This window comes from Gambusia affinis, linkage group LG03 (assembly GCF_019740435.1).
Source record: "Gambusia affinis linkage group LG03, SWU_Gaff_1.0, whole genome shotgun sequence".
Taxonomy (NCBI): Eukaryota; Metazoa; Chordata; class Actinopteri; order Cyprinodontiformes; family Poeciliidae; genus Gambusia; species Gambusia affinis.
Genome location: NC_057870.1, coordinates 30,115,110 through 30,141,935, shown reverse-complemented (window position 1 = coordinate 30,141,935; position 26,826 = coordinate 30,115,110). Strand labels below are relative to the sequence as shown.

General features: G+C 38.1%; 1 protein-coding gene and 1 long non-coding RNA gene across 2 annotated transcripts; both read left to right on the top strand.

Moving 5' to 3' along the window:
* The first annotated feature begins 547 nt into the window (after positions 1–547).
* On the top strand, positions 548–2,325 carry LOC122828476. Its single transcript, XR_006370236.1, has 3 exons — positions 548–651; positions 1,082–1,130; positions 2,247–2,325. It is a non-coding gene; the product is annotated as an uncharacterized LOC122828476 (long non-coding RNA).
* Positions 2,326–2,377: 52 nt separating this feature from the next.
* On the top strand, positions 2,378–3,103 carry LOC122827941 (zinc finger protein 214-like). Its single transcript, XM_044111076.1, has one exon. The coding sequence runs from the start codon at positions 2,378–2,380 to the stop codon at positions 2,966–2,968; it is 591 nt and encodes a 196-aa protein (XP_043967011.1). The 3' UTR covers positions 2,969–3,103.
* The last annotated feature ends 23,723 nt before the right edge of the window (positions 3,104–26,826 follow it).

The window sequence follows — 26,826 nt, the reverse complement described above, 5'->3', positions numbered from 1 at the left end:
AGTCTTAGTATCACATTAGCTTAGTTGTCCAGGGGGTTGCAACCCTGAGGGCTGCGGGCCGTTACCATGGCGATCCGGGTCGGGGCCCACGGGGCAACGCGGCCGGAAGGAACTGGCCGCCATATTTTATCTCAGGATCCATATGCACCACATTTAGTGATTGTTGTTGTGATATTTCTGCCACTCCGACAGAATAAATAATTCGGTTTTCCTCCGTCTCTTTTAGCTTTTGCATCCTCGTATAAACACAGAGGCACACACATACGAATGCAGCTTGTTTTAAAAGACGTGACATTTACAAAACAAAACATAACAAATATAGTCATTTGTTACAACTATGGTTACATTAAGATCTAAAATATCCAAACAACCTGTCTCCATGGAAACAGTACTGCATGCATCATAACAAGTTTCCAGATCTGTTAAAATAAAATAGATTTTACATTAAAGTGAAACTTTCTGGTGCACAGAAGAATAAAGTCTGTAATTGGCCTAATCAGATGGATGAATGTTTTTTAAAAAAATACATAGAGAGTTAAATGTTTATGGAGCTGTAATCCTTTGAACAATGTTACCATGGAAACCATAAGAGCATCTGTCAAATGTAAATATTATGACAAAGACAATCTGAAGAGGCGGCTCAAAGAAATTGTAAGTAAAGGCTTATTTCATTATCTCATATATTTGTAATAATTCATACTGATGTTTAATAATTCACTTTACAAAATGTAGAATCATGTCATTACTAAAACTTCAACATGTGAAGCAGAAATCATCCCTCTGTTTCATGAATCTCATTTATTTCTGTTAAAAGTGCTGGAAGTTTACAAAGCATCTGTTTAAATGCATAGTTAGTTTATGAAAACTTTCTAAATGAAAAACAGAAATGAAAACTTTTCAGAGAACGTATTTAATCCTGGCTGACATAAAGCAGGAAGTTAAGACGGTTTTAAAATCTTAATGTGTGAAATCAGGTTGTCTCTAATAAATATCTGGTTTCAACTACATCTGGAACTGCTGCCACTGCTGCACAAATATCCTAAATTCAATTTTACATGTTATGAATGTTTGTTTTACGTAGGACTGAAATGGAGAAACTTTGCCAGGAAGAGAAGGCATCACTGGAAGAGGTTAGTTATTAAAACTTGTGGGAACTAAGTGCTACTTTTTTGTTTTTAATAGTCTTTCTGCTTTTACTTTGAATGTTCTCTCTGTGCATGAATGGGATTTCTCTGGGTACTCTGGCTTCATGCCAAACCTCAAAAACATGACATTTATTTTCATTTGGGTTTTCTGAATTGCTATAAGTATGAGTGTGTGTGTGTGTGTGTGTGTGTGTGTGTGTGTGTGTGTGTGTGTGTGTATATGTGTGTGTGTGTGTGTTTGTTGGTCCTTTATGTCTCTTTGTTGCCTGGTGACCTGACCTAACAAAACCCAAATCTTTATGTTTTCTTACAAAAGAGATCTGAAACCTTTATAGTCTAAAGAACCATTTTTGCCTTCAGTCCAGATAAAAAACAACAACAAAACATTTTTAGAGCCACAAATGTTTCCTGACTTATTTTGATAAAAATCTAACTAAGTAACTAATTAAGTAAAATTACAGGATAGTTTTCAACTGAATGACAAGAAAAACAGATTATAAAATACTAAGCTAGAACTTTTCTTTTCCTTCTGTTGTGGAAATTCAATGCAATTGTTCTGTTGTATATTACTGGTGACTGTGGCTCTGTGGGTAGAGTAGCTGTTTTGTGATCAGAAGGTTGTAGGTTCAATTCCGTGTTCCTCCTCTTACATGTTGATGTACCCCTGGGCAAGGCACTTACCCCCTACTGATGTATAAATGTGAGAGTTTGAATGGGTGGATGTGACTCCAGTGTAAAGCACTTTGAGTGGTCAAAATGATTGGAAAAGATCTAAATAAGTTCAGTCATTTACCGTTTTATTAAAATGTACTTTTGTCATTATGTCTAGACTAAAAGACAGTCGGTTGGTTTTTCTGCATTTTTAACTAAATTATTAGGAGCCATTATAAAATGTCCAAAGAGCCACTCGTGGGGCCACAGGTTCCAGACCTCTAGTCCACCTGAGAGAAAGGCAAATTTATACTTTTGTATTTGATTAAACTAAACGGGGAGATGTGTTAGGATGCTTTTAAACTTTGCAAAGCAATAAAGCTGTTGACTATCAAAGTGTTTGTGTATCATATTTACTGTTGGTTATAATTACTGTACTTCCCTTCATAGAACCAAACCTGCACAAACCCAGGAGAACATGATGATGAAGCCTCAGTTGGTCCCAGTGATGGACAGCAGGTTCAGCCCAGCCAGAGGCTGAAGAAACAACACCGTTGTGACACGTGTCTGAAACATTTCAGATGGAAGACGAATCTGAAAATTCATCAACGAATCAGAAGGGTTCTTTTAACAGACATCAGCGAATCCACACTGGTGAAAAGCCTTATAGATGTGATCAGTGTGAGAAGAGATTCAAAGATTCCTCAAATCTGAAGCGTCATCAGCGAATCCACACTGGTGAAAAGCTCTATCTCTGTGACCAGTGTGGAAAGGCTTTCAGTCAGAAGGGTTCTTTTAACAACCATCAGCGAATCCACACTGGTGAAAAGCCTTATAGATGTGATCAGTGTGAGAAGAGATTCAAAGATTCCTCAAATCTGAAGCGTCATCAGCGAATCCACACTGGTGAAAAGCGCTATCTCTGTGACCAGTGTGGAAAGGCTTTCATTCGGAAGGGTTCTTTTAACAGCCATCAGCGAATCCACACTGGTGAAAAGCCTTTTAGATGTGATCAGTGTGAGAAGAGATTCAAACGTTCCTCAAATCTGAAGTGTCATCAGCGAATCCACACTGGTGAAAAGCCTTATAGATGTGATCAGTGTGAGAAGAGATTCAAAGGTTCCTCAAATCTGAAGTGTCATCAGCGAATCCACACTGGTGAAAAGTCCTGATCCACATAAGACAGCAGCAACATCTGGAATGTGAGGGAATTTCTTTCTCTCTTCCTTTCTTCTATCGCTATGGCGACAACAGTCGATGCTGTCAGTAACATTTATATCAATAATAATAACAAGCATGCAAACAAATTGTCATGTCATCCTTTTGTTGTAGCAAAAACAACAGAAAAAAACAAAACAACAAAAAAATCCACATGGTGTAAAACCCAAGGTAACACGTCCTTTTGTTGTAGGATCTGGGGTTGTTTGAGTTTGTTTTTGGAATTTTATCATTTTTGGTGTTCCTTAGATTTTCTATTGTTGCCTTGTTTTCTACTTCTTTTCTTCCTCAGTGATTTTAGTTATGGTTGTGATTTTGTTTCTAATTATTTTCTGTTATTTTACATTACATTCTGGTTAACACACACACACACACACAAATATATGTATACACCAGTGACGTGCGGTCATCATAGAAAAATAATATATAATGATAAAATAATTTATATTGCTATTTTCACCCTGTACTATAAAATACCTATTTTTAATTTAGCTTAACCAGTTATGATTATTTTTTCTTCAAAATCACTTAATTTTTGCATCTTCCCATTCAAGTGCTTGGAAGCTGGTGAGGCAGCAGCGAGCCGAGTCTCACCTGGGATTGATCAACCTCTCATTGCCATTCTATGGGAGCATGTTCATCCTGTCTGTACAGACAGAAAATGGCTAAGAACTGATTTTCAATCATTTGGTTTATCTATATAATCTACAGTTTTTTTGTCATCAGCTGTGTGTGTAACGTAATTCGTGTGCTGAGGAGCGATCAGAAACCAGAGAACAGATCCGAGGCGAGGCAGGCAGTTCTCTGGCCTCATGGCAGGGGGCGCTCATGATCCCAGACATTGTGACTCCACAGCAGAGTAAGAGACAGTAACAGCGAGCTAGCCATACAGTAAAGTGCTCCAATATATTTATAGTTTTCTCCTTTTACCACAGCAATCACTTATTAACAATAGCAAAATAAACATTAAGCCTAAAACCAAACTACTGCAACAAACTGAACGTTCTGCTCTTTGTGTGGGAAATATCTGAGTGTTTGTCTTTGTAGCGTTGGTGTCAGTATGGGAGTCTGGGCGTAGCTGTGCTGATGCAGAAAGACGTGGTTTTGAGTTGTACTTTAACGGTTTCTCCCTTTGCTGTGTAGCACAGCACAAAATAAATAATATCTACATTTCCAAGTTTGATCAAGTTAACGGAGATATTCTACAGTGGCAGCGCGGCTATGGATCACATGTAGAAAATTTGTCTTTTTGCTCTCCGTTGTCCGCATGCACAAAATTTCCTCATGTAAACAATAACATGCAGGGGGTCCATATTTGTAAATCTGATTACGATTAAGTCAGTGCATCACCAGCTATGAACCTCAATGCACGTCTCTGATATATACACACAACACCTACCTGTTAGGTAGGTATACATACATATACAGTACAGACTGTACTGTATGTGTGTGTTTATATTGTGTTATTTTAGCAAAATAAATATAAACATATTTTGTCCATTTTATTTTGTTACTGTACAGTTCTTGTTATAAATGAAGTTATTGGGGGGAGTAAAGGAGAGAACATGAAACAGAAACAAACTGCTGCGTAACGACTCGTGGCCGGGCTGTAGATCAAGAAGCACCAAAGTGCCATCTTTGATAAAATCAAAGCCACAGAAATTATGATTTGAATTCACCACTGACAGTCAGTTTCTGCTAAAAGAAAGCACTGTGCTGTGGTGGAGCAGGGGTGGAGCATGGCCCACGTGTGGAGGCGCAGGTTCGATTCCTGCCCTGGTGACCTGTCCTACTTGTCTTCCCCCTTCTCGCATTACACACTTTCCTGACAATTCACTATCAAATAAAGGCCACTAGAGCCAATAAAACCTTTAAAAAGAAAACTAGCTGCAACTGAAAAAGACAAGCGGCTTCAGCAGCTAGCCCAGGAATTACAGATCTTGTTTGACGTAAATTCGTCCATGATGGAGAAAAATGAGGCTTTGGAAATCAGCTGAGCAACACAGAGGAGGAAAGCAGCCTCATTTCTGTCGTTTACATATTGTTAATAGATACCTAAAAAAAACAATATTCATATTTTTAGTTTGGTTAGAAAAAAACCAAACTAAAATACAACTAAAAATGTTATATACTAATAATTCTATGAAACATTTGTACTACAGTTATTTAAAACCATCTTTTAAATAAAATATACAATGATTATTAGACTGCTATAAGCAGTGACTGTTGCCATGGTTACCAGAACCCCACAGTCCAATTTACAGCAGCTGATCTCAGCACAAATTGGGATGTATAAAGGAAAGGTGAGCAGCGGTTTCATACATCAGGATATTTTTGTGTGCCACACTTTTTTAAATTTGTACAAAAACCAATTTTTGGATTGAAAGCTTTGCACTCTTTTACATGTAAGGGTCCCGATCTTCAGAAAGTATCACTAGCTCCAAAACAATCAATATTTTCATTGATAACTAGTAAAAATGTGTTACATAAAATTGATTGGCTTCTGACATTTTTATTTGCATTTTATCATTTTGTTTTTTTGTTTCACAATTTGAAATAGAAAATGTTAATGGTTTTTATTCAAACTCCAGCCGTTTGTTGTAGTTGTTCTGCTGAGACAGTGGCAGTTTGTGACATCACACTCTTCTGTGTGACATCACGCTCTTCTGTGTGACATCACAAAGCTGCATTCCTTAATTCTACAGTAAGAATCATTACAGAACCCAGAAAGCAAGGAGATCATTTCCAAACAAGAGACTGAAAACAAACGTTTTTAAAGACAAAAAGGCATTTCCTAATAAATAAAAAAAAAAGAAAAACATTGGACATTTATTGGATTTGTCGAGACAGAAAGGAGCAACAATGAGCGAGAACAGTAAACCTTCTTCTTCTTCTGAGTACGAGGAAATCATACAAGTCCATGACCAGACCGAAGCTCAACAGACGGTGAAACTGCGTGTCATCCTGAATGAAATCAGCACTGAGGAACAGTCTCCTCTTAACGAAAACAAGCATCCAGAGACTCAACTTGTGGACACCAAACAAGTTGCATTTGAAAAAGACATAGCGCTTCAGCAGGAAGCCCAGGATTTTCAGATCTCAGTCAACGTAAATGCATTCCTGCTGGAGAAAAACGAGGCTTTGGAAATTGAAGTGCGACTTCTGACCAGACTGCTGAGAGACAAAGAGGAGGAATACAGTCTCCACTATCGGGCTCTGGAGGAACAAGTCCAGAAGTTTCAAGATCTCCTGGCTGAATTGCAAGACATGAAAAGGAAATGTATGTTCCTGACGGAGCAGCAGGAGAACGACGGGTCAAGGAAACTCGAGGAAACTGACAAAAAGTTTCTCCAAGCGATGAAGAGTCCACTGGGTCTTCAGGAAGAAACCAAGAAGCTTCCAGACAATTCAGGAAACGGCCCAGCCAGTGTGAACGCTCCAACAGAGCACGCTTTGATTGGACCGTCTGAACCTGAAGATCAGAACCAGCAGCTGCAGAACCAGCAGCTGCAGCAACCAGCAACCCACAAAGAAAGACAGCTGTTTTCTGAGCAGAACGAGAGATCAAATCAGAACCAGCAGATCCAGGAGCTGAAGAACCAGCAGTTGAAGAACCAGCAGTTGAAGAACCAACAGCTGGAGAACCAAGAGCAGCAGAACCAGCATTTGGAGAACCAGGTGCTGGTTCTCCAAATGCTGTTTCTCCAGCTGCTAGAGAAGCTGGGGAACCAAGAGCAGCAGAACCAGGAGCAGCAGAACCAGGAGCAGCAGAACCAGGAGCAGCAGAACCAAGAGCAGCAAAACCAAGAGCAGCAGAACCAGAAGCAGCAGAACCAAGAGCAGCAGAACCAGAAGCAGCAGAACCAAGAGCAGCAGAAGCAGCAGAACCAAGAGCAGCAGAACCAAGAGCAGCAGAACCAGAAGCAGCAGAACCAAAAGCAGCAGAACCAGAAGCAGCAGAACCAAGAGCAGCAGAACCAGAAGCAGCAGAACCAGAAGCAGCAGAACCAAGAGCAGCAGAACCAGAAGCAGCAGAACCAAAAGCAGCAGAACCAGAAGCAGCAGAACCAAGAGCAGCAGAACCAAGAGCAGCAGAACCAGGAGCAGCAGAACCAGAAGCAGCAGAACCAGAAGCAGCAGAACCAGGAGCCATCTGAAAAGGAAACCCATGAAAAAAGCCAGCCAGTTTCTGAGCAGAAACAAAAATCAAATCAGAACCAGCAGAAACAGAGATCAGATAAGAGCCATCTGCAGCAGAACCAGGAGCAGCAGAACCAGGAGCAGCAGAACCAGGAGCAGCAGATCCAGGAGCAGCAGGACCAGGAGCAGCAGAACCAGGAGCAGCAGAACCAAGAGCAGCAGATCCAGGAGCAGCAGATCCAGGAGCAGCAGAACCAGGTGCAGCAGAACCAAGAGGAGCAGAACCAGGAGCCATTGGAAGAGGATGCCCAGGAAGAAAGCCATCTGGGTTCAGTGCAGCCACACAGGCAGCCGTCTACCTTCAGATGTGTGAGCAAAGGAATCACCAATACGTTTCTGAAGATGTACGGCAATGGCACGCTCAGATACTGGGTTGATTATTGGTATTTCTAAATAATAAAAGAAACACAAAAAGTGTCTACACTCTAAGAAGAAATTAGTTGAATCAACTTAATTGAATTGCTTCAATTGGTAACAAGTAATTCAATTAAGTTTATCCAACCTAATTTACTAAGTTTAACCAAATTAAGTTAACTTAGTAAATTGAGTTCTTTCCAACTCAATATATTTGGATCTTCTAATTCAATTCATTGAGTTGAACCAACTTACTCTAAGTTGGTTCAACTTAGAGTAAGTTGAACCAAGTAAGTTGAGTAAGTAGAGTAAGTTGGTTCAACTCAATTCATTGAGTTGAACCAACTTACTCTAAGTTGGTTCAACTCAATTGAATTGTTTACCAGTTGAATCAATTCAATTAAGTTGGTTCTACTATATAAATTTTTTACTGTACAAGATCTTTGAAAAACTAACAAAACATGTTAAAACATGCATTTACAATAGTTTTAAGTTCTAGCTGTGATGATGTAATTTTGGATATTTCAGTTTTTTTAATTTGGAACAATTTAGACATTTTAGTTGACTGTAGAATAAAGTCAAAGAGATTTGATTCATTAGAAAAAAATCTTTGACTAAGAGTGACTTCAATTTGTCATATTAAACAAACTTAGTGGATGAGAGAGGAGCGGGACAGTCCTCCCATTAAGTCCTGGGAAGCTAAAAATAAGCTGTGGCCAATATCTTTTTGTAGCAAAATCTTAATCTTAGAATAAGATCAGATTTACAACATATACTATCATTGTATATGTGCACAAATACCCTATTTATTTATGCACATATACAATGATAGTATATGTTATAAATCTGATCTTATTCTGGAAATAGTATTTATGTTTCTATCTATGTTTTTCTGTTTGAAATAAATTTATGGGAGGGGAGAAAGAGAGAAAATGAAACAGGAAGAAACTGCTGTGTAAATAGTCTTCTCCCACTTCAAAATAAGAGCATGAGTATAAACATCCAACTACTTGAAGAGTTAATTAACAGTAAATAACCAAATCCTCAACACATGTCAAACTGTAGTCAACTGAAACTTTACAGAACAGCCAAGTAAATTAGCAACTTAGATTATTCTAAATGCGCTAAATGTTTTCTAAGCTAGCTTATGCTCTAAGCTACAAATTAGCTCTATTACCCGCAGTGTGGTGACATACAAAAACAGTCGACAACCAAAACGTCAACATAGATGCACTTTATTGAACTGTAAGTTTACAAAACAGTAGTTTAGGATTTATTTGGAAAAATGTATTTTGAGTAAGCTAAGTGTGCTAGCTAAGTGTCTTTAGCTAATTTAAAAAAAGCTAAAAATAGCTTTTTAGTGGAAGTAAAGACCCTACTGGGGCAAGTACTTTTCACAGCCCTGGTATTGAAGGAAACTGAACATTATCAAGTGTAACAGTGCAGTTTTTAACAGCCTGTTGGGTTCACATTTACCTTAAAGTAAAGGAAAACCAACTAAATGTTATGACCATCACATCTTGGCATTTCAAGGAGCAAGAGCCTGTTAGGAAGTGACAATGAGGTGCGTAAAGAGAGGGCTGATGGGAAAGCCAGACAGCGTGTGTGGTGTTTTTATTACCGGCTGCTCTTCTGATTTCTTCCCTGGAAGAATAAAAAAGCTCCACCTCATCCATGAACCAGGTCGGCGACGCCTAGCCGAACAGGAAGGAAAGCTATACAGGCTCTAGCATGACACGTGTAAGCCGATCTTAGCTGCATTTGAAGTTTTAAAAGCTTCTGCCTGAGAGATTTAGTATTAAGAGAGGGGACTGTATACGACACCCTTATAAATTGGAATCAATTTTTCAAAGGAAATCATAAAAGCCCTTTCTCTTCCCTCTTCTTGCCACGTTGATGGCTTCATTTAAAGTGGCTCTGTTCGTTCTGGGCATCCGCCTGAGCGTTGGCCTCTGAGACGGGAGGTTTACGCCGAGGTTAGAGAGTTTTAAAGGTCCAATTTGAGCCGTTTTTACATTACATCAGGCTATCTTGTGGTATTGTTAGGAAAAAGGAGCAAAGAATAATACTGCGCCGGGGAGAACGACAAAGCCAGTCACTTCCTACAAACTGACCCAACTGATGAGAAAAGCAAAGCCTGTGTTACGGCCTGCAGCGCTCCTAAAAGGGTCCATATGTACGAAGGCCATCGTTAAGCAGTTCTGGTTCCGTTGTGCTTCACTTGCCGGGCTCGTAACAAAACGTCGGGGTGACGCACGATGATAACTCCCCGTCTGCTCTTCGTCCCACATCATCGCTTTATTCATCTACACCCGTGAGTACGAGCAGAGGTGGGTACCAAAACATGAACTCAAACAAAAAGTGAAATTATTCAAGTAAAAAAAGAATTTGGTAAAATGTCTACTCAAGTCCTGAGTAACTAATCAAATTATCAATCGTTTAATATTTACAAATTACATCATCAGATGGACCAAAATAAGTGGAAATTTGGGGACTTTAGGGGTGAAAGTAACAATCACTCATAAATATAACAAAAAATAAAGTCAGGCAAATGTATATATTTGTTTCTAATCAGTTTCTTTACATAAAAAACTTATGAAACAAAAACTGCAGGTGTGTATCCGAGTCTGGTGAAGTTTTGGTTAAAACATGTTTTTCATTCATTGGGTAGAAAATCCAGATCTTTTATTCACGTAAGAGTAGAGATAGTTCATAATAAAATTACTCAAGTAAAAGTAAAAAGTACAGCGTAGTAAAGATACTCCTAAAAGTCAGTCAGCCTGGTAACTTACTGTATTATTACTGTATTGTTTTTACATCTAGAATAAATGTTGGACAGTTTAAAGCGACAGTAGCCAAACTACTTTACTAATGTCTTGTACATTATGGTAAAATTCTGGCTGTCAGTATTTTACTGTAAATTAGAGACATATATTTTGTATATAGCAGTTTATAACAACTGAAGTCAATGCAGCTACTTAATAATGCTATAAAATATTTCTTTTTGTCACAGTTTGTTAGTTTTTTTGTTTGTTATAAAGTCAGAAAATGAAACAATGTGACATCATGGAAAAGTTGCAGTTTTATTTGTGATTCATAATTCAAATATTTGAAGAAACAAATTAACAACATTTACAACAACCTGATACAGAAACATCATCATTTAACCTAAAACTGATATCAAACCATTGGTCAAATTTATTAATTTGCTCCACATGACACTCCAAACCCCATCGGGACTTTTAGACTCGATTTCCTCCACCTCCTGTCCTTTGGGGATGAAGGAGTTAAATGACGAAGACGATGAGTTTCACCCCCAGTAAAGAGGGTTAATGAGATAAAAGCAACGCGGCGACCCGGGTGGTCTCTGGGGGTCCAGGTCCTTGTAAAGATGGCGACCTCCACGATGACCCACACAGCTGCAGCAACGACTTGGTAACAAGTCGGTGATTCAATTAAGATGCTCTTCACTTTGGCTTTGGAAAATATGCTGTTGTAGTCGAACTGCAGATGTTACTGAGAATATATGTAACATCTGAGAACAAACAGTATGTTATGGACTGTTTGTTAAAAATTAACAGCTATAATTTGGGTTATTTAGCCTGTCAGGGGCATTAATTTTTTAAAACATATTCAAACACATTCATCTTAATCATTCATTTGTAAATGTCACTTAATATTTATTGAATCCAGTTTAAATATTTTGCTTTAAAATAAGCATGTATTTAGTATTTAGCTCCCAACCTAACTATTTAGCTCCAAGCTGTAGCTGAATATTTAGTTTACAAACTAAACATTTAGTTTGTAAACTAAATATTTAACCTGAAGTAAAATTTAATATTTAGTTTGTAAGCTAAATATTTAGCTAATAGGCAAATTCACTTGCTGATAAGTGAAAGTGGACTACCAAAATAAAAGCTTGGTCTTTGAAGCTTCTATAAAAACTCCTCTTGGTGAGACTGAATCCTTCAACTATTTATCTCTGAGCTAAATATTTCAATTCATACTAAATATTTAGCTTCAATTTAAGCTAAATAAAACTTAGTTTGCAGGTGACTAAATGTTCAACTGTTGACTTGCTAATTAAACATTTAGCTTCAAACAAAATATTTAGCTGGTAAGCTAAATATTTTGTCAACAACCTTAATATTTCATTAGCAAGCTAAGTTTTTAGTGTGAAACTAAATATTTAACTTGCTAACTAGATAGTCCAAATATTTATGTTATAGCTAAATGTTTAAGATATTTAGTTTGAAGCAACTACATATTGGAGCTAAATATTTAGTTGATTACCCAAATATTCAGCTTGCTAACTAAGCATTTAGCTTGAAGCTAAATATTTAAGTTGTTGACTAAATATTTAGTTTGGCGCTAAATATTTAGTGACCTAAATGCTGCCTAACTAAATGTGTAGTTTGAAACTCTGACATTCATAATCAAATAATTAACATAATTAACATAAAACTTATGTTTATGTTATGTTGATTATTTCCAGCTGTTGTATCCTTAGTCAGGTGATGAATTGTTTTTTGGGGTTGCGGGGCGCTAACGCTAACCTGCTCTTCCTCTCCCTGCAGCTTGTGTGAACACGGCTGACCAAACGCATGCAGGCGGAGCAGCTCACTGAATCACTCCTGGGAAAGTGACCACAAATCAGCGCCGGCGGCCGCTGCTGCTCCTGCTCCTGCTTCTGCTGCTGCTTCTTCTGCTGCTGCTGCTGCTGCAGCTGCTGCTGCTGCTCCTGCTGCTGCTTCTGCTGCTGCTGCTGCTGCTCCTGCTGCTGCTGCTGCTGCTGCTGCTGCTGCTGCTGCTGCTGCTTCTTCTGCTGCTGCAGCTGCTTCTGCTGCTGCTGCTTCTGCTGCTCTGAGGTTAAAAGGGGTTAAGAAGAAAAAGAGTTAAAGTCAAGAAGGTCAGTCCTGATACAAACACACAAACTGTTCCTCAGTTCTGCTAAAATATGACATGAGAAAATTCAAATGTTTGTCAGTGTGTCATTACATGTTGACTTTCAAGAGTTTACACTAAATCCCTGTATCAATATTTGCCTTGCTGATTAATTTTACCCCCAATTACCGACCCGCTTTGCCTGAAAGTTTATGTTTGACGCAATAAAACAGACCAAATATACAATTAGCACACAAACGCATTAAAATGCATCTACTTCATTTTTGGTTTCTTCATATTTTCTAGTAAGTATCCCATGTTTACTGAAGAAATGCAGCAGTTGATATCAAAAAAGATAATTTCAGTCACTTGAGACCAAAACTCCAGGCTTGTCATCCAGATTTTGGTAGAAAGAGAAAAAAGAGGAAAACGATAAATCATGAAAATGGAAATTATCAACGTTGTTTAATTTATATGCAATTAATTGATTTATTTTTACAGGCTTAATAAAAAAATCTATTATGTCTAAGCTTGTTATAATTGAATTGAATTAATTGCATGATATTCTAAATTAGTTCAGTGTAATGACTTTATGAAGTGTAATTTAGTTTACAGAAACTTCATAATCCATTTTGTTTATGGTTTTGTTTGTGTTGTTGTTAATTTCCATTTTATTTATTGTTTTTGTTTGTTATGGGATCTTTCGGAGGGTTGGAAGAGATGTTTGAAAAATCGTCCATTCCCAGTGTGAATTGTTCTTTACAAAATAAAAGTTGATTCTTCTTTGACAGGGCAGACTGGCATTATTCTAGGAACTGATTATTTTATTTTTATTTATTTATTGTATTTATACGAACTACGTTCTGTATCAAAACAAAGATTTTCTGGGGCGTGCTCTGGTGGCGTAGAGGTTAGCGCGCCCCACGTTTGGAGGCCCTCAGCCCTCAACGTGGCCGTCGCAGGTTCGATTCCCGGACCTGACGACATTTGCCACATGTCTTCCCCCCCTTTCCTGTCAGCCTACTGTGGTATAAGGGACACTAGAGCCCACAAAAAGGACCCCCTGGTGGGGAAAAAACAAAGATTTTCTAATATATTATTTGAAAATGGTCTCAAATCATCAATATTATTGTTTATTGCAATAATTACTGAGGCAATTTATCGCCCACTAATATTTGTTCTTATCAGATGCCTGACTGTAATTCTTCTTGCTCTGAAAAATGTAATCTGATTTCTTGTTGAAATATTTTTAACAATTGTGACTATCATTATAAAATAAATAAATGAATAAAAAGCAGCAAAACCAGTTGGAGAAGAAAATGCCTCCAAAAATCAGACACATTTCCATCTGACACATTATATTCATTCATGGCTACATAAAGAGAAAAATGTAAGTCAATGTGCCTGACCCTGCATAAACACTTGCCATAAAAGTTAACTCTGAGGATTTGAAGGGGCTGGGCTCGTTGACGAGCGGCCCAGACCCGCTCCGCCTGGCGGGGCCAGCTGCTCCCGGCTACCTCAGATCATCGGGTGACGCTGCAGCCCTTTCCGTGCGAGCAGGTTACAATGGGACAGGAACGCCGTAAAGGCAGAGCTGCAGGATCTGGAAACTAGATTGGAGCGAATGAAGCAGTGCATTAATCTCTGCTGGAGGTTTTTCTTTTTTTCTTTCCGTTTTTTTAACCTCTTCATCTGTTCAGCAGCAGTTTTATGAGCAGCAGAAACTTCTCTGAAGAGTAAACAAAAACAAAATGATGTTTTGGTTCAACTATTGAACGTTTATTATTGTGATACTGTTTCTAGGTCTGTCTTAGTAAGCAGTAAATTAGTTAAATCCATAATAAATTAAAACAAGTTCAACATTTTCCATTTGCACAATTTATCATTTTTCTTTTTTCTCTCTTTCCACCAAAAATTGGATGATAAAAGTCTGAAGTCTGGTTTTATAGCCCTTAATGTAAATTATAATTCATTTTAAGTGCGTTTTTGGTCATTTTGTTTATTTATTTTTGGATATTTGAATTGTTTTCCAGTTCCAGAGATGAAATTAAAAATGAAGGTTCTTTGGTCCTTGAGAATGTGTTCTTGAATTATTATTACCAATATATTGCCTCGAAATGGTCTCACAACAATATAATAGTTTATCCCAATAACTTCTGGACATTTGTTATTATGACAGGTTTATATGTTAACTGTAATTTCTAAATCTCTTCCATCAACAGATTAAAATTAGATTAAATCTGTCGTATTTATGATGTATTCATGTTGAAAATGAAAAATAACAGGAAGACATCAGGCGAGTTTTTGCTGCTAAGTTTTCAAATCATTGATAAAAAAAATCATTTATAGAGTGTTTTTAAACATTAAATATAGAAACCCGTGTAATTAAAAAATTGAAGTGATTTTTCTGAATTAATGCTGGTAAAAACTGCAGAACCTCTCATGGTTAAAAGTTTCTGCTGCGACCCGAATGTGGCAGCGTTGTTGTGCAGAACAGTGGGGATGAGGAGAAACCACACATGGATTGCATCAGGATGCTTTGCTGTTGGCATAACACGGCGCCCACAGTAGCTATCACCCTTTTTCCCTGGATAAAGGATTTCCCAGATGTTCCCAGACGAATGAAACAAGTGTGCATCAAAGGAAATGCGCTTGCTGCAGTTTTCTGCTGCTCATGTCTGCTCCTCCTCCAAACTTCATGTTGTTTGTGATTTAGACACAGAAGATGCTTTGCAATAGAGAGCATTACAACACAAAGTTTACCTTTCACAAAACTGTAAAGGATAATCCAGAGTCGTGCTTTAAAACACTGAATTGGACACGTTGCACTTGGTGAAGGTATGATGCTAAGAGGTCTGTCGCTACGCTGCAAAAACACAAAATCTTACCAAGTATATTTGGTCTAGTTTCTACTGTAAATGTCTTAGTACATTTTAAATGAGACTAAACTAACGTAGCACATTTGGTCAGCTGGTTTTGCCACTACTTGAAATAGACAAGTGTTTTGTTGTTGACCTAGCATTCATTGCGCTTCTCTTTGCAGCCATTTTTGTGTGTGGTGTGTAGCCTGAAGCAGCTCATTTGCATAAAGTGACAGCGTCTTAAGCTCATTCTCAAAGAAGCTCAAAATAGGCAGAACTGAGATGTAATGAACATGTTTTGCAAAGCCTACAGACTCATGCTAACCTTCTAAGTGAAGCACAAGCCCTTTAAAATCTAAATACACACCAGTCTTTGATAGATGTTTGCTGCTGCTGTTCTAGTGATGTGATCTACTGAGCTGATCTTGTTCTCAGATACTCAAGCCCTGAAACTAAAAGAAATAAATCAGAGGAGACTCCCCTCCTCCCCCTGCCTAAAGTAGATTTTTCCAACCCTCTCTTTTTGTTCTGAAATCCCACATGTGCCCAATATATCACTTAGACTGTATCACCTTCTCCCTTTGTTTATCATCTCCTCGGATGTCCATGTGGAATCCTCATCTTATCCCCTTCACCTTGTCTCCGGGACTTCCAGGCGTATTTTACAAGCCACCAGTCACTGAGCCTAATGGTTTGCTGCAGCGGAGCTGGTAGCACACATGATATCTTGAATGTAACAATCAAAGAGGCATGCAAGATTTTGGTATTTCCGCTGGCTTACACATGTGCTGCAGCTTCCAGCTCCAGAAGCTGTAATCTCAGTTTAAGACACGGAGGCGGGGTTGAAACTACTTCAAACAAATGAACATCTTATCACCATATGTCACTACAGTTAAAGAGAGAATCTCCCCACCTTCAGCTGGGAGCTGTTTGATGGCACATAAATTAAACTGGTTGCTTACCAGACACCTGAACAGGGCTGGTCTGAAATACTGTAGGGCCCCTGGGCAGAACCAGCCCCCATGCGGTGATAAATTTGCCTGTTAGTTGGGTCAAACATTTGTTGGCTTTGATGTTTTTCGTTAACAAAAAGCATCACACATATTTTTGAAGGGGCTTATTAGGTTTACTTAAAATCTAGAAGGCCTTAAAGGGGACGTAGTATGTACGTTTTTATACTACTTCCATTACATTCCTTCCAACAGCTTCTAAAAACAGTCCAAGCTCTTACAAAAACACACAGACATTTTCTGGACATAACTTAATGTTTTTTGATGTTTGGAAAATGAGCTGTTTCAAAAACCTGCTGGTTATGATGTAAAGCGGCAGTATTATATATTTTCCAGGCACATAGTGCCTTTTGAGGTAACTCATCCAGTTAAATTAGGTCAGTAACTTTGCACCAATACCTCAAAACTGCAAGAACAATAACGTGGCAAAGATGCATTCGATGGCATCAGTTGGTAAATGTTAAGGAATTCCTCATAAATTAGTAATTAATTTTTTCTTTTGTGAATGTGCTCTACAACAAAATGGCCGACAAAAAAAAGATTCAAGATGTACAATAACCCAGTCAAAGTCCCGATCTGACTCAGTTAGTGTCAAGTTTATTTATTCAACGAGATTTTCATTTGTTTGATGCTTTATTGTAGATTAAAGTTACTCTGGATTTACCGGTTGACTTTATATTTTAAACAGTTTTTGGTCAGTTTTAGTAGTGCACTGTGGAGATTGAGTTTTTTCAATAGATTACCTGGAAATCGGTAGGACTGTTTTGTGTAACACAAGGGAAACAGAGAAAGTGATGATTTTCTCCTCACTTTTTCTGTACAGGAACAGTTTGAACATCACACTCGAATTAGACTTTATACGGGTGGAAAATTGATTGTTTTGGTTTTAAAAATTATTTGTGAAATGTTCCAGGAAATTGAAGCTCTTTAAGAGGGAAATAAATGTTTTTCTATAACCGAAATATTATTTTGGTGGTTCTGACCATCATACAGATCTGTTATGATAACAGTTTGCTCTCCGAGGTAACTGCTCGCTATGATGACTTCACAAGATGATTCCATGAGGGCGACAAAAACAGCAGCAGTCACACAATAATAAGAGATGTGAAAAGCCCACAGCATGACATCTGGGCTATTTTGGAAGTAAAACAGAGGATGGCACATCATCATCCAAATGAACCATGAGCTGGCATAAAAATACTCACGATATGATCGTAACTTTGTGCAAAGAACACTCAAAATCTGCATTTTCTTTTATTTTTCCTTATTTGTGACACTGCAGATGTTTGCTTAAAATGTGCCTGGTCATTGGAAACATAGTTACAGTATCTGCATTTCCATTACAAAAATGCACAAAACTTTTATTACTTAACTGATGTTGAAAAAACACCAAAAAATTGGTGTGTTTGTATCACTTAAATGGTAACACTTTATTGTGAATCAGACTGTCATGAACATGAGTTTGTCTTCATGAATATTTATGACTGTTATCATAAAGTGTCATTCGGTAAATTATGACAATTTTAATGCAGAGTTGACATTATTCAAAATGTCTTTGTTATGAAAACTTGACGTCAGCCAAGAAATCATGATGTGACATAAATTTGTTATAAAAGTATTACTGATTAAACTTTAGCTTTAATAACATAAAGCTACATAAATTTTAAAGTTTAATTAGTCATGTTTATGACGGTGTCATGACAGTCTAATTCACAACCCGTCCAATAAATTGTTACCACTTAAATTTAGTTTTGAAAATTATATGATGAATGGAAACGCATCTAGTGTTGCAGAGTGTCGTTTTCCGTTATTATTTGATTATTAGGTTCATTGTTTGTGTTCTGGATTTGTTTGTTTAGGGCGTTTTCGCAGTCCGGTAGTCTCGGTTAGATTGGGAACCATAATTGCAACATTTGTTACATTTTCACTGCTGTGATTCTATTTTTAACCTCACTACCTTTTGAAAAACCTGTTCCCCTCCTCACCTGTGGGGGCGCTGCACCAGGAACCACTGAAGGAAACAACACAAAACCCTCTGGATAAGACATTGACCCAACTTCCTTCTTCACAAAATGTAAACAAAAACAAAGTAGCATCAGATTTTAGCGGTTGTAGGATGTTTCCATTGTAGTTTGTGAAATAAACTTTCAGAGAACCCAGAAACATGTTGGCATAAAAACTTTTTGTAGAAAATCTTGATTGGTGTGTTTCCATTAAGCCAATGTACATAATTCCAATTTGCACAGTTTTAAGGTAAATAGAGGAACATAATAACTTTTAAGATTTTTTATCAGCTTCCAGAAAACCAAACTAAACCAGATGTTAGAGCTGCTGTGAACTTTGACCTAATTCAAAACTCCAACACCAGTAATAATAAATCAAACCTTGAATAACTGGTTGGTATTTTTACTTCACATTATACTCTCAGCTTTTAGGAGACATCAAGCAGAATGTCATTTGATTTAAAAATATAACAAGGAAGAAACAAAAAGGAGCAACAGGACAGAACAAAAAGTGCCAGTGGAAAGATATTTTTCAAATTTAACTCCTAAATATTTCCCTGCTAAATGCTTAGAAGACAAAAGACACACATTTCTCAGATTTCTGACCCCAAGCAGACGGTTTTGTTGACTTTGTGAATTTTTAACACCTCATTGCTCCTCGAAGAACAGCCTCACCTCTGGCTTTACAGAAATGAAATGACCCGGAAAACATTTTTTTTCTGGTGAGGATGAAGCCGCTGGCCTTCCTGCAGGTTCTGCTGTGTAGCCGACATCCTGGTGTTTGGGGGGAAAACAGAAAGCCGCGGTGGGAAGCGACGAGTGGGAGCGCGGGTTATTGGTCTGTGGGGACTTTCCGTGAATTTGGCTACTTTGGGACTCGGTTCCACGGGATGAGCATTTCTTGTTATGGTGGAAAAAACTGGCAAGCTGTGTTGGTGTTTCAAACAGCATGTGTCATATTAGCTGCTGAATGTGTTGATGGTTTCATGGAGGCCGGTTGCTCATCTGTGCTGTTTGTTTCCAAAGCAGCTTCGGCTGCGGGGCGAGAAAGAAGACGGTAATGTAATCCACAGCTTATATTCGTATTAACTCAGACACAAACAGCAGGTCCAGCTTTTGAATCTTTATTTGACTAGATTAGATGGATAACATAAAAATGTTCCTGTTGGAGCCCATGCGGTTTAAATGTTTTGTAAAGGTACCATGACACCTTTACAGGTGATCTGTTTACTAAATAAACATAACTCTGTTGTGGTGGTCCCATATTTTGAGCTTGAATCAGTTGCAACAACCTGATCCCTACTGAATTATGTAGATCATAATTTTTTTTTTAAATATTAGAAAAAAATAACGTTTGTAAATGCAAATAATGAAATTTGGAACCCATTGATTACATATTAAGACTGTTTTTACACTGCAAACTAAAAAAAGTTACCTGTCTGCCTAAAACCTTGGTCTCGGTTCAGTTGAAGTGAACTCTGGTTTGGTTCGAATGAGCATGTGAAGGCCAAGCAGACGAGAGAAAGCTCCCAAAGCACGAAGAGAACTCCAGTGCAGGGCATTCTGGGTAAATACCACCAAAATAAATGCATGAGCCTAGCGCTAGCAGAAGAATTGACTTGCAGTCTTTTACCAAATACTTTTATTACAAACATTAAAATCTGACACCATTCAATTTTTGTTTACATTTCATGAAGAAAGAAGTTGTGCCAAGTGTCTTCTTCTGCAGTTTTTGTGTCATTCAGTAGTTCTTGTTGCAGCGCCCCCGTAGGCAAGGAGGGGAACAGGTTGCTCACAAGGTTTGAACAGTCTGTCTCAGCGCAGGGCGAAAAAGAACTGGTTTGGTCGAAGTGAACCATTCAAATGTGATTGCCAAGCAGACTGAAGTCCGATCCAAAAGCAGGAAGTGGATTAAAACGAAGGGAATTTTGGGTAAATAAAACCAAAACAAACATGTTAGCTTACCGCTAGCGGGAAAAATAGCTTGTGATCTTTAGCAAAATCAAAAGATAAATCCTACAACCGCTAAAGTTTGATGCCACTCCATTCTTTGTTTCAGGAAGAAAGAAGTTGCGTTTTATATATTCTTCTGAGGTTTTTGTGTCGTTTCTTTCAGCGGTTCTTGGTGCAGCGCCCCGACAGGTGAGGAGGGGAACAGGTTGCTCAAAGGGTTTGGTTTGTTTGACTCGGTGCATGTGAAAATGCAACAAATTTTTATAACTTTGGTGTCGGATGAAACCAAATCTATCAGATGGGAGACATCCTAAAAAAATACTTTTCACCTAATTCAGTCAAACAGGGATACGAGTCGTTTTGTGCCTATCTGTAGTGAAAGTATGAGAAGATGTCTGCAGGTTATTTTTATGTAACATTACGTGTAACAACCATCCGTTCTTGAGTTTTATGTTGCTGAAAAAGCATCCAAGGTCCAAGGTGAACAAATTATTTGCATTCACACTTCATTAAGAAGTGAACGAGCGGGGACTTCAGCACACACTGGGATCTTTCATGTTGGCCTCGACAGCTTTTTGAGGCCCGAATCAAAGAAATGCTGACAGTCCTCGTATAACTTAACACCGAGCCGGAGAAATAAAAACAGTTCTGCGGCCTCAGAGCACTTCGACGAGCGGCGCGACCCAATCTGGTCAGGGTGTAACTGAGACGGCCTTGTCTGGTAAACCCAGGTGCAACAGGGGCGTTAAACGCTGGGAGGAAATAAGCAATAACTGGGAGTGTGTGTGCGCGCATATTTTTTCAAAGTGGTGTCAGAGTCGATAAGAGTCCTGCAGTGGCAGCGAACAGCTGGAAATTCAGCGAACTACCCACCGCTAAACTTGTTTCATACGCTGCAACTCCTATATTTGGATTAAATCTCCCAATTTATACTTATAGAACTATAATTTTCTTATTATCTTAGCGGTAACATGGAAATCTAAGGAGTTTTAAAATAATGTTTTTCCGGTAAGTTTTGCGTAACATTTCTCATCTTGGAGTTGAGAAGAAACAAGTTGACAGAAACCGAATACACAGCAAGGCAAACATCCAGTTTTTTTCTTTCTTTTCTACGTTCCCGGTTTGTTGTGTCACATTAGATTATATAGTTCTGAATATGTGAAATTGAATACCGAGGTACAAAACGTTTAGTGAAAGCAAATGTCAGTCTGCAGGCCTGCATCTGCTGTTGGATCGGTGGAAACTTTCACAGTTTCACTTGTGAAGTCACTTTTGGAAATGTTCCTCCTGAATCTTTACTTCATGTTCATTATTTCATCTCCAGCTTCCCCAGCTACAGAAGAAACAAAAAGAGTCTTACAGTTAATAAAGTCCAAAGAAACGAACTGGATCTCCTATTAGAACGTTTTCTGTTTGATTTAGCAGAATATCCTGTTGACCCTTTGCACATGACGTCACGCTCTTCTGAACGCTGCCCCGCTCCGCCATGACGGATCTCTAAACAACCTGTCACTAACAGACATCCGGTAGTTTAATATCGCTTTTATTAAGTTGACATCACCTTAAAAATGGTCACAGGGCGCTGTGTGGTCGTCTGCACCAACAGACAAGAATACAAACTAAACTTGTCATTTTGTTTTAGAACTTTTAAAGGATAGCAGCCGTCAATCATAATGACTTGTTGATTTGCGACGAAGACCCAACCAGGTATGTTATGTTCACAGACACATTAACTCGACTCCAACGAGTAGAAGCCATGAATAAAGTGGCAAAAACAAGTTTGAAAAACAATTTCAGTCGCTCTTTTCCCACTCCTCACTTCCGACGTCCATCATGGCGCCTAGAATGTTTCGGTGACGTAGCTGTAAAGGGTTAATAAAAGTTCCCACAAGACTGAACTGGACGTGATGGGCGCCATGTTGGTAGGCAAGTGCAAAGCAAAGATGAACCATGGCTTTTAGATCAACAAAAAGAAAACATACTGAACCAGTGTGAACGAGAAATGTATATCAACAAATTATTATAAGAAATTTTCCAGAAAAACTTGGAAATTTCTGTGTTCCAGAAATCTGAAATGTGCAAGAAAAAACCCCAATTTTTTTTTTTTTTTTTTGAGGTTTAAAACTCAAAAATGTTCAACTTTACAAGCGCAGAAATTTTCCACATTTTTTAGAACATTTTTGAGATTCACCTCAAAACTTTTAACATTTTTCTCACAAATCTTTGACTTCTGAAATTCTGAAAATTTCTGAAAGTTGAAAATTTTCAGCTTCATGAATTCAGAAAATTTCCAAGTTTGTTTCTAGGAAATTTCTGATGTTTTCTGAGTTTTTTGGTGGTAATTTGCTCCTTCTCTTCCTATTTACAAAGGCCCTAACCTGAAACCAGTGTTCGTTATACACCATTCCTGCAGAAAATGCTGCTGCAGCTGCTGTGAAGTCCATTCACAGCATTTTGCATCACATCTTGCTAAAAATAACATGCTAACTGCTGCTTTTAAATCACAGTTGTTATTATCTGCCCTCTGTTTTTAGGTTTCATATAAAGAGTTAGAACATAAATAGTTCCTCCAAGAAAACCCAAAATTGTCCCAGAGCACATTTGTAACATTATACACAAGTGTTAAAACACCATGGCAACAATTTACAGCCACTTAAAGCTTATAAATTTGAGCCGTATGACTATATCTGCCTCTACATCTGGAGTAGCAATTCTGGTGCTTCAACCACCCTCACCTACGGAAAACCACAGAAGAAATCCTTTAACTTTGGATAAAAAGATTCCTGCCAATCTTGCGTTTTATTGCCCATTTGCAGCACTATTTTCAGAAAAACTACGTCAGCGATCATGAAAGATGTTTTCATATTGAGTTAATTTGTTGCCATGGTTTCACCTCATTAAATGCAGTCATGAAAGTGAAACAGTGTATTCCTGCAGAAGAGAGGCTCGTTTTTTAATGTCCAACTGGATTTCTTTACTGCTCAGGCCAAACTCGTAAACGTCCAAAATTATCAGTCAACAGAAAAACCTTCAGGACTCTAAAGATTTCAGTTATATTAGTGAGCAATCCGGTTCACATAACACACAAAAAATAACATAAATGCTTTATTGGTCACAGATTATTACCCGTATAGACATACATTTTTCAACACAAAGTTACGAAAGAAAGTCTTAGCGGTTTATTAATCTTGTTTTATTTCAGTGTTATTGTAAATATAATCCCAAACATCCAGACTTTTACTTAAATATCCATTCACTGAACTTGGCTACGGAAGTGTTTTTGAAGGAAGAGTAGCCCGTTTTCTTTTATTGTTGAGAGTAGACTAACCAGACAATAAAAAAAACAACACAACTGAACCAAACAGCTGAAGATCTCATACAGTTTACACCAGAATTCACTCAATTTTACTGAGTGAATAACTGGAAACATTTGAGATCTCCTGTAAAAGTGTTTAGTACTGCCTATTTTTATGGTTTAAACACTAAATATACCCTAATATGCATCAATATTCAGTAGAAATTAGAAATTGTCAGTACAGCGGAAGCTGAGTCTATGGACTTCCTTATTTTTTGGGCGCTCAGCCAATCGGCACCAAGAACCATGAATGGTGCTCCGGGATTGGCTGCTTTCCAAATGCCAGCCAATAGCGTGTCAAGTAGCAAAGCAGGCGGAGATTTCAGCTTCTGAAGCTGCATTCACTGTCAAATACCTTAGATCGGCTCTAATGACAGATTTTAACAGTAAAATGTGTCATTTCTGAACCACAAACTGGGAAAATCAACCTGTTTGTTTGTTTTATTAAAACATTGTACGTTTGACTTTTGCTAAGGTAGAATTATGTTCAGAGTTTTTGGTTTTTGATTTCACAAATCAAAAAACTGTCTGACTCCACATCACCTTCTTTAATCAGTTTGCTAACATCACTCCAAAACTTGAAATTTAAATACATCTAACAGCAATAAAAAATAAATTCATATTTCACCTATTATTTTTTACTTAGAGTTGATGCTATTGTGTCATTCCTTGACAAGTAACTCATCTAAAATGTCTATATATTTTAAATATAATCTGTTATCTTCAAAATAAAAACCTTAAATCTTTTAAGAATTGTGGTGACATTTTTACGGTCATTTCACCGTAAACCAAAATAACTTTAATTTTATTTTATTTTATTTATTTGATTAGGACATTGCACATTAATCATTGCACAATCAATGTGTAAATATGCAATAATTATCACAATAGCTAAATGTAAACAAAACGCCTCACTAAACAATACTTCACGCTAAAAACATACTTCTAACATACTTCTTCCAGTATTCTGGAGGATGGAAAATTCTGCATAAAATCTAATTTAAGCTCCCAAACTAACATTTTTTTGACCTTTAAGTCTGTTTTCACTAACACAACTTGCAACCTTGCAAACGGATTCAGAGTTGGTCGCGTTCACCCCCTGCAGATGGGAAAAACACAGGAAGTGATTAAAACCCCGAGGTCGTCCGTCGCTGCAGCGGCTTCTCGTCGTGACACTTCAGTCGCAGAGGGATGCCTGCTGAACAGATAAAACTTCACTTAAAGCTATTTATTTGCTTACACAGCTTCCCAGCAGCTCACTTGACCTCCAGGGGTCAAAACAACCAAGCAACACCTGTCTCAGTCAACACTAATTGGAACAAAGTCTGTTTCTGTGTTTGGGGACAACAGAAACAACCATCCAGCTTCTTGATCTTCTGCATTCACACACACACACACACACACACACACACACACGCGCGCACACACACACACACACACACACACACACGCAGACGTGTAGGGCTGTCTGCTTTTGTGCAGTATTTATGGCGAGTAGACACAAGGGAACCTGACACCACATTTACAACCAATTGCTGTGCGATGATGAAGTGGCCCATTTGGTTTGGATTCAGTGTTTGTTCTCCGGCCGGCAGATCCATCATGACGAGCGGCCAGGCTAACGTCGTTACGCACACGGCCATATTTATCCGCTAAAACCACCCACAACGCCCCAGTAATGACACTTTTTATTTCTATTTCACAAATTTTATGTGTTTATGTTTCTGTTTCTTTATGTTTTATATGTCTGTAAAAAGGTTTAATGCAGATATAAAGCTCTATGTTTCTGCTTGCATGTGTTTAAATTTCACTTCCTACTATGTTATAATAATTAAATTTATTGTATAGCATTTTCCAGCTTTACAGCATGACATCATGAAATGTGCTGATATGATGAAAGAAATGGTTTTCAATAGAAAATTGATTTAATATGTGTACAGAACCACAAAAGTTGATTTTAAATAGTGTTTGAGGTAAGATAGCCACTTCTGTAAATGACTGGCAACTGTTTTTATTAAAGTATGGACTTTAGATGTTAGCGCCTTACAGCCCTTCACAGATTGATGGTTGGCATCAGTTGTGATGTCCTTCTTCAAGCAAACCTTTGCTCCTTATGAGCAAACCGTCAAATTTCTTCCTTTGCAGAGCTGCTCAGACTTACTGATTATCATAAAACTGGAATTAACTTTTTTGCTGACAGGTTTTTAATTTTGGCTTCGAATTTGTAGAAAGTTGTTTTTTAGTTTGTCCCGAACATGTAGAGAAAACGGAGCTGCTCTCTTATTCCTCACTGGAAAAGTACAAAATCTTACCAAGTATTTTTGGTCTAGTTTCTAGTGCTGATATCTTAGTGCACTTTAAGTAACACAAAACTTAAGAAATAGAACTTGGTTGCTAGGTAACGGGCTGGTTTGGCTGGAGTTGCTAGGTAACAGCATGAAATAATCTGCCAGTGGAACTAGAACTTTAAAAAAATAAATATTAAGGACCTATTAACTTAAAACAAGCTCCTATATGTTGCTGAAAAGTTACTTAAAAATCAGTTTTGTCTTTTTTCCAGTGTGCTAATATATCTTGACTAGAAACTAGACCAAAAATACTCTTTGTAAGGTTTAGTTTTTTTCCAGTGCTGCTTGCATTTTGTTGACATAATTAAGTGAAACATTGGTGGTAGATTTAGCCGTTCCGAAGCGGGTAATGCTGTTCGGTGACATCTAAATCTGCAGAACTCGCGGCCGTTTCAAGTTCTGCCTGCTCCCGGTTTTACTACCTGACAGATTCTGGCTCTCGCATTCCCTTTTGCCGAGGCGTTCAATCCGCACCAAATGTTTCACATTACCCCAGTGTGAAAACCCGCCTATTCCTCAGATTCCTTTTTACAGGTCCACGCAACCGTGGAAACTTGATATTTCATATTTCATTCTGGTTTGTGGATGTCATTGCAAGGGGACGCCGGTTCACATGCAACCCTCCAGTCCGCCGCCTTTGATCAGCCTGACCACGACTAATTGCGGACGGAGAACAAATGGAAGAAATATCAGGGGATTTCATGGGAATTGCCACTTTGGCCCGGCGCTGCTCTTTGCCGTTAAAATAGCCAGTTGCCACTTGGAGAATTAGTATGTTTCCTCTTAGATGATTGTTATGGTGCACATGTTGAAACACGATGAAGAAAATGAAGAAGCACTT

What these genes read in the sequence shown, in the direction of transcription:
- LOC122827941 (XM_044111076.1), top strand. Translation starts at nt 2,378, where the DNA reads ATGGAAGACGAATCTGAAAATTCATCAACGAATCAGAAGGGTTCTTTT.